This window comes from Rhinoderma darwinii, chromosome 1 (assembly GCF_050947455.1).
Source record: "Rhinoderma darwinii isolate aRhiDar2 chromosome 1, aRhiDar2.hap1, whole genome shotgun sequence".
Lineage (NCBI taxonomy): Eukaryota > Metazoa > Chordata > Amphibia > Anura > Rhinodermatidae > Rhinoderma > Rhinoderma darwinii.
In genome coordinates this window covers 495,954,456-495,962,834 of record NC_134687.1, presented here as the reverse complement: position 1 = coordinate 495,962,834, position 8,379 = coordinate 495,954,456, and the positions used below count along the sequence as shown (strand labels likewise).

General features: G+C 40.4%; 1 protein-coding gene across 1 annotated transcript in view; it reads right to left on the bottom strand.

Moving 5' to 3' along the window:
• Positions 1-361: 361 nt before the first annotated feature.
• The window catches only part of OSBP2 (oxysterol binding protein 2), a 385,374-nt gene continuing 377,356 nt past the window's right edge, over positions 362-8,379 (bottom strand). Inside the window, exon 14 of the mRNA XM_075835587.1 lies at positions 362-7,834. Within this exon, the coding sequence (XP_075691702.1) occupies positions 7,692-7,834 (143 nt within the window). The 3' untranslated portion in view covers positions 362-7,691. The remainder of the gene's footprint in view (positions 7,835-8,379) is intronic.

Below are 8,379 nucleotides of genomic sequence, written 5' to 3'. Positions count from 1 at the left end.
TCATACTCCTGGCACCCCCACTGATCAGCTGATTGATGAGTCTGCGGTGCTCATCACTGCTGTCTTTCCCAGTTTACAGGCACAGCACCATATACATCCCGAGTGGCTGTGCCTGGGATTGCAGTTCCGCGCTTATTCAAGTGAATGGGACTGAACTGCAATCCCAGGCACAGTCACTACAGAAGTGTACGGTACTGTGCCCGGTAAACACTGAAGTGGCCACGGCAATGAACAACGCAGCCCCATCAGTGAGCTGATAGATGGGGGTGCCAGGAGTCGGACCCCCACTTATCTGATATTGATGACCTATCCTAAGGATAGGCCATCAAAATAAATTGCACAACTTTAAAACATCTTTCAGTCGATTGTTTTTGTGAAACAGCCTGTATCTCCTGAAACATAAGGTCTCAAAAAATTTTAAATCCCCCCCAGATCACTGCATGTTATTATTAATTTAAAAATAGCAGTTCCATTAAAGATCATTGGTATGTTTATATCAGGAGCATTATTGCCAGAGGGGACCCTTTGGTCATATAGAGCTTGCCTTTGGCTGGGTTCATATGTTGCAGTCAAAATTAGATTTTTTCGGTGCGATTGTGCCAAAAAATAATAATTTTTGACTGCGACATGTGAAACAAGTGTACGGTCTGATGAGTGCTCCTCAAATGCATTTTATTACACACATCAAATGTATCATATTTGTTGGTAAGAAGCCCATTACCTTTATTACAAAGAGGCCCGATCCCTCTCAGTCCACCCCTGGTCTAGATGAAATAATACTCGTATTTCAGTATGAACGACTGACTTGATTCCTCATTAAATTTACACTGTGATTGAAGCATGACAACAAGATCTGATCGTATTATTTATTGATGGTTTTGTGTGTTTGTCTCTAATCCATAAAACAGGTTGTGCTTTTATTACAGTCTTTCCAAATGTCCAAAATTCCACAGCTCCGCGTCAGAGACGTGAAACAAATTCCCGTATGCAGGAAAACACAGCAGTTAAGCTTCACAGCTTTTCTCCTTTATTCACATTTCAATACAGCCACCGTGTTCGTGACAATACAGTCCTTTAGTTCACAGTCTCCATCATTAACCAGTTCATGTACATTCAACCTTTGGTTATTCTGCCCCCGTCTTCCATCCCATCTTGTCATTGAGACTTCACCAGGATGGGACCAGACATTGTACACTATTGAGTTATAAATATGAACTGCTACACCCTAAGATCATTTTGTTTCAGGATATAACAATCTTTTGTTTTTTCTTATAGGTGATACAATTGGAGATGTTATTTCTGTGATCTTGTACCTTGATTCTACATGTACTTTTTCCTTTCTTATATTGCATTAATGGACTAGAGTATGATGGAGCTGCTGGCTGATAAATATCTGGCTGCACCATTTAATATTATACGTTTTTAACTACCTGCAATAATCTTACTATTGTGACAGAGATATGATTGAAAGGCTTTGCATGATGTTTATAGGCAGCGGATTCAGGCACTATAAAATGATCACAGCAATATCCTATATAAACACCACTGTGTATAACAAGAAAACCTCACCATAATTAGAGAGTACATACATATTAGAGAGGCCATGAAACCGGCCTTCCCCTACAACAGTCACATTTCCTGAATCAATAAAAACATGCCTGCTAATTGAGGAACTGGAAAATGGGATAATCCTGTCCTGTCGGAGATTCATCCAGATCCTTCTGACATGCCAAATACAGATGGCAACTTACTGTATAATAATCAGACCTGAAGTCATAGATTGGACTGAACACATTTTAACAATGGTCATTTCCACCAGAGTAAGGAAGCTCTTTGGATTTCTCACGCATTTCAGTCCACAGGTTTATTCATTTAAAAGCCTATTTACATGGGCCAATAATCGGCAAAACGAGCATTTTTTGAACGCTTTTTTCCGATTATTGCCTGTGTAAACAGGGCAGCAATCAGCTGACAAATAAGCAAACGCTTCTTCGTCGGCTGATCACATCATTTATTCAGGCTATAAAATCCTCATTGCCCGCACCATATCTTCCCGTATAAACATAGAATGTGCTACCAACAATGATGCAAACTGATAAGGGCTGAACAATCGCATTAATGCTCATTCATCCCCATACAGAAACCATTAGCCTGTGTAAAAGAGCCTGTTAACGAGCGCTGATCGACTTATATTGTTGGCTGGTTATGGGCAGAAATGTGCCCATGTAAACAAGCCTTTAGAAACCAAACTCAGGATTTGCCCAGTATCACACATGGCATATAACTTAGTTTTTTTTAAGCATGAACTAATGTTAAAGTGGATGAAAGGATAAGGGTAAGGCCACACTGTGCGTCGTTGACGCGGTTTTGTTGCGTTTGAAAACTGCATGCGGTCAGCTGCATGTGTTTTTTGTCTCTGTAATGCAGCAGTTCCGTTGCGTTTTTAAAGGAAATAATTGATGGACATAGTTCTCACCCGTGTTGAAGTTTGTTAGGTGCTCCCTGTATATTGTTCATTACAATGCATGGCAGAACTGTTAGCAAAAACCCAAGCAGTTCGGCAACAACTTTGGCCGCGCGGTCATTAACTGCATGCAGTCAGACATTATGAAGATGCAGTTAACTGCACAAAAAACACATTGTAATATAATGGCAGCAGTCTGTCCATAACACACATTTTACCAGTGACTTCTATTGAAAAATGACTTGCTGCGGTTTAAAAACGCAACATAAATGCACCGTGACCGCACCGTGTGGCCTTACCCTAAAACTGTCTGTTAGGAGGTGTTACCTTCCTCCACTTTAAGCTCTTCCACTGTGCAATAAAAAAAAAGTGAAAACAACATTTAGGCCTCATGGACACGACAGGGCGTGTACAGATCTATTCTCGGGTAAAATAGCCCCATAATGCGGAAGCCAATGGAATATACCACATTTTTTCTTTCGAAATCCATATAAATCTGACAAAAAAAATCCCAGCATTAATTATGGTGACATAGAAGGTACAGTATGTCCCCCATACACTTCGAGGGGTGCCATATTATGGTTCTCTACAAGAATAAAGTCTTAGAAAAGAGATATGTGAACACAGCCTTGAGCTGGCCATAGACATCACATAGCTGTCAGTTGAATGATCGTTTGGCCAACATATAGCACACCCGACTCGCTTCCACGTAACAGGAGAGAAGGATAAGCAGCTGTCAGACTCCTTTAGCACAGCTTAATCTCCAGTGGAAACAAAGAACCAACAGGTTAAAATTCAACCTGTGGGAAACCTTGTTAACTTCCAATTACAGATGTCAGAGCTTACCAGGCCCATAGCTTGTCAGCGTTTCCAGATGGAATTAATGGGATTGACAAAAAAAAAAAATAATGTCTATGGCCAGCTTTAGAGATGTAATCTGTTAGTCGGAAGACCCTCAATATGTAATATTTACCAGCTATCAAGTAGTAAGTTCTGCCCATTCATTAATTTAGCTCCTACTCCTAGATGTCCTGCCATTTATGGCTCTATGTTAAAATAAGGTGCGCCACAGATCCTAAACCTGTTAACTTACGTCACCATATCATGTGGCACTAGTTATATGCAAGAGTCCCCTGGTATAGTCCTGATTTTATATACATGTTCACCGATCCTTACACAGTTATATAGATATAGAAAAAATACAGCTTCAATAATATTAGGAAGTGTGAAATGTCTAAAACTACTCTAGTCTTTACACACTATATGGGGTCGATTATAGTCCCATGATTTCCAGATAGTTAAAGAGTAGTTAACACATAAAAACCGAACGCTACTATCAATAGTCACTGTAGCTATCTCACCATGATGTCTGTATAAAAAGGCTGATTAATTCTTTTTAGATACTTGATATAAAAATGGTTTATTCTTTTAAAATCTCAAGCCTACTAATACAAGCTCTGCTTTTAGACTGTATTATTTAAAATAATTTGACATTAAATCTTAACGTGACATGTCATGACATTCGTTCTGGTTGGTAAGTGAAACGCATAGGTGGCACGTCCAGCGTTTTATAGTGGGATTTAGGCCTGGCTCCCAGGGGTCGGATACAATCAAGAACCCGTAGGGCATTCCGCCTTAAAAAAAACACACCAAATTGTGGTGCAGGTCTTCAGGCATAATGTTGGCTGGGAGGACGCTGCAGCCCATGTGACCGCTGCAGCCTGTGATTGGCTGCAGGAGTCACATGGGATAAAACATCATCCCAGGAGTCCAGCCTGCATTCAGTACAGTGCAACGCATCGCTATAACAACGGCCACGGGTAAGTATAAGCTACTCCGGTGGCCTGTGGGCACCGGATGTTATGGCACATTATGCAATTTATGGAGGCGGAGGCAATTGGCTCCGCACATTGCATAGCGGCCGTGCTGCCAAACTACAGCCTGCTCCTATTCACTTGCTCGGCCGCTATTCCATGACTGAGCTATCTGCGTCCGGCATGGATGTCCGGTGCCCGGAGGCAGCAGAGTTGCTTAATGGTGCGGGCTCCGGGTGTCGGACCCCCACAGATGTTGCAGGTTTTACATCCCCTTTGAATTTAATGGGAAAAGCCTGCAACACAGGAGCAACGAATACGCAGCATAAATTGACGTGCTGCTGATTTAGAATCTGCACCACAGGTCAATTTATGAACGGTTTCGCTGCAGATTTTTTCTGCAGCGTGTGCATGAGATTTCTTCAATTACTTTACTGCTAATGTAAATGTTGCGGAATTTCCGTACAGAATTCCGTTACAGAAATTCTGCAGCATTTACAATACGTGGGAATCCAGCCTTAATGTGCTGCTTTGTTATACATCTGGCATCAGTCTCGTGTAGATCTGTCTTTTTTTTACTCAGTTTTGGAATGACTGCCCATTATAAGACCCCAATAAAAGTACATTTTTTGTTTAAAATTAACACAAAACATAATACCTCCTGGGCATTGTCATAGAGAGACATTCCTCTGTTCTCTGTCCAAGCCGGCCTCCTGGGTTGACATTTCATCCCATGTGACGTCATCCCAGGAGGCCAGACTGCACAGAGAACTCCATAGCGGAGATAACACCCGAAAATCTGCACCACAATTTTCTGTTGTTTTTTCGGGCGGAATGCCCTGCAGGTTGTAACACGAATACGCTGCATACTTTCACACAGCGTATCTGATCAGTGGGAACCTAGCCTTACGCCCACAAATCCCAGCCCACCCGTTCAGAGTGATTCTGATCAATAATAATCTATTGACTTACAAAATTGTAAAAAAAATTGCTCTCGACAATCATAGTATTCAACAACTGTCCAAGAATTCCCAGTTTAAAAAAAATGTAAAAGGGGAAGTCAACCTTAAAATCGCATGTGACATGTTAGTAGAAGCCATCGGGACAGAAGGGGGGTCCATGAGCTTGACCACTGGAATATTCTAATAGACAAGTTATTCTCGTGCTACCAAATCATTGAGAGTGTGTCTAGTGGTCTTTTGTAGTTAAACTTTAGTATGTTGCTAAATTCGAATGCATGCTAACCAATAGTCATTGTCAAATCAGTGGTCCACGGGGTCTTCTATCAAATATTAATTAAAAAAATAAAATGTACTTAATTTTCTATCAGTTTTAATAAACCTTACGGGTACACAGGTAAAGTAGTAAGAGCACAGATAAGACTGTTATACTGTGTCTTGAGTGCTGGCCATATTTCTTACAATAGCACCCCTTATGGGACTAATCCTGGAATAAGGGCTTATGCACATGGCAAAGCTGTGCACGGACCTTTACGATGACACAAAGTCCCTATGAGTCCGTATTACAGAGTTGTAAGAACTCTGTGTACCGTTGTATGGAGGCATCGTATACTCTTCTAGAGACTCTGGGCATTATTTATTAAACTGTCTAATGAGAAAACTGATCAACCAATCAGAACTCACCTTTCATTTCTTAAGCTGCTCTGAAAAATAAAAGCAGAAGTGTGATTGGTTGCTATGATCAACAAGGCAAGTTTTTACCCATTTTTGGGGGGATAAATAAGGCCTAATGTTTCTAGGGGAGAATAGCTGCATAATATGGAATAAGTTGGCGCATGCCGCTATTTTGTTTTGTCACTGATCCCATATAAATCCATGAGAAAAAAACGTATGTGCCTCCATAGCAGCCTGACGTATTATGGATTCCTACAGGATGATCCGTATTATGGCAATGTGCCTCCAAACTGTCTGTCGAACAGTAAAACTGTCCTTGTTACCCATAGGAACCAATTAGAGTTCAGCTTCAATTTTTTTAATTGCTCTGGAAAAATGAAAGCTAAGCTTTGATTGGTTGCTATGGGCAGCAAGGACAGTTTTACTGTTAGACAGTTTTGATAAATGAGGCTCATATATCCCTACCACTACCAAATAAAGAAAAATAAGTAAAGCAGTTGTAACAATGCCTTGAGATAAAACCGTGCAAGGTAATGAAGTCTTTTAATAACCAAGTGTTATCCAGGAGTTAAAAAAAATGTTTGCAGGAGCGAAGGAGAGAGTATTAAATAATGAATTAACGGGTACTCACTCTTTAAAAAAAAACACCCGCTCGCGCGCCACGCTCCGGTCCCCGAAGCTCCAGCTGCGGTCACGTGCCGTTCATCGATCATGTGCAGCTGCAGCCAATCGCTGGCCTCAGCTGTCAAGAGTCTTTCATGGCAGAATCACTGCTGAGGCTAGCGATTGGCTTCAGCGGCCTGTGACCGATGAACACCACAAGACCACAGCCGGAGCTTCCGGGACAGGACCCACGCTGAACAGGTGGGTCAGCGCTGGAGCAGGCGGGGCATTTCAAAGGGTTTGTGATTTTCAATTTATTATTTTATACCCTCTCTGCCCTCTGCAAAATTGTAAAACTCCCATGTAACCCCTGCAATGGCCCAGGCTTACAAGGCTGTGCTGTCCTGTGGGGCACCATTTCACCCAGTTCTACTTCGAACATAAACAGAACCACCTAGTAAAAAATTGCCAGGATCTTTAGAAAAGTGTCAAAGTGTCAATTAAAAAAATAAACTGATGTTATTACACAGTGATCTTTTTTGTAACTGGATACCGGACCCATTATTTAGTGTACAAATTTTTCAAGATCTGTACAAATGGCCGCTGTCATCAGAATTTTGTGATTTCCTCCCAGACCATAGTTAAAAGCATATTATAATTTGTTAACAAGAATATACATATGCATCTAAAGTACATAAATAAATAATACAGCTAAGAGTACCTTCATTTCCTAAGCTTTACTCAAAGACATAGATTGTACTAGTGAAAGATTGACTTCAGAACTAGAGGAAAACCCTTATTGAATAAAGTTGAATTACACATATACATATATATATATATATATATATATATATATATATGTACCTGTGTATATATAGTAAATGCTAAAATAAACAGCAATAAAATAAATATTCTTATTTCCCAACTCGTATTAGTTGATAAAAAATAAATTCCAATGTTGTAAAACAAAAATCTTTAGAAAATATGCTCCCCCTTTGATTTTCCCGCTCAGATGTGGTTATTTTGGCATGTGATTTGGTTTGTATTTCTGCTTTGTTCACATTGGGAGATGGCCCTTGCCTCCTGTTCCTGAGCGTTGAAGAGTCTTAGCCTGGTCTCCGCGGCCCTCTCCATGAGGGTGGAGAGATCTGTAAGCTTTTGTTGTCCCAGGCTCTGTCAGAAAATATTAGGACATTTAGACCAGTCCTGCTTTTCCTTGCACTCCCAGTATCCTCCTTTATAAACACACATGAGCTCATTGGTGTATGGATTGACCTTCCTCTCAAACCACAATGGCTGATATCCTTCATAGTCATTACCTGCAAAGAAAATGTAAACATAAATGGAATACAACATGAAACAAAGACTGGTATACGGGGAGCAAATCCAGTTGTATATCAAAATATTTTTGTGTAACCATAACCATCATGGGTAAAGTAAGCAAGTAAGCATATTTGTGTATGAGTAGCCAATAAGGATTACCACTTAGAATCAGTGAATATACCACTGAACATTGCATATACAGTAGACATTGCATATACAGTAGACACCCTGTAAAAGTCCAAGAGAATCACTATATATTGAGCTGTGTACATGTGTGCTTGCCACCAAGTTACTTATTTAATGTATTACATTCATGAATTACCCTAATAATGGTGGAATTTTGTTTACTATGTAGTCTCCCAAAGTGTGAATATGGGACCTGGACAAAGTTTGTGCCCCCTTCATTCATAAAATGGGTCACTTGACATACTGTTTGTAAGGAGTTGTTGGCCAATTCAGGGGGTATAATTACACCAACTTGTTCAGCTTTAATACAACAGCATTCAGATGTTCTAATATAATTGGTCTCAGGGTCGCTAAA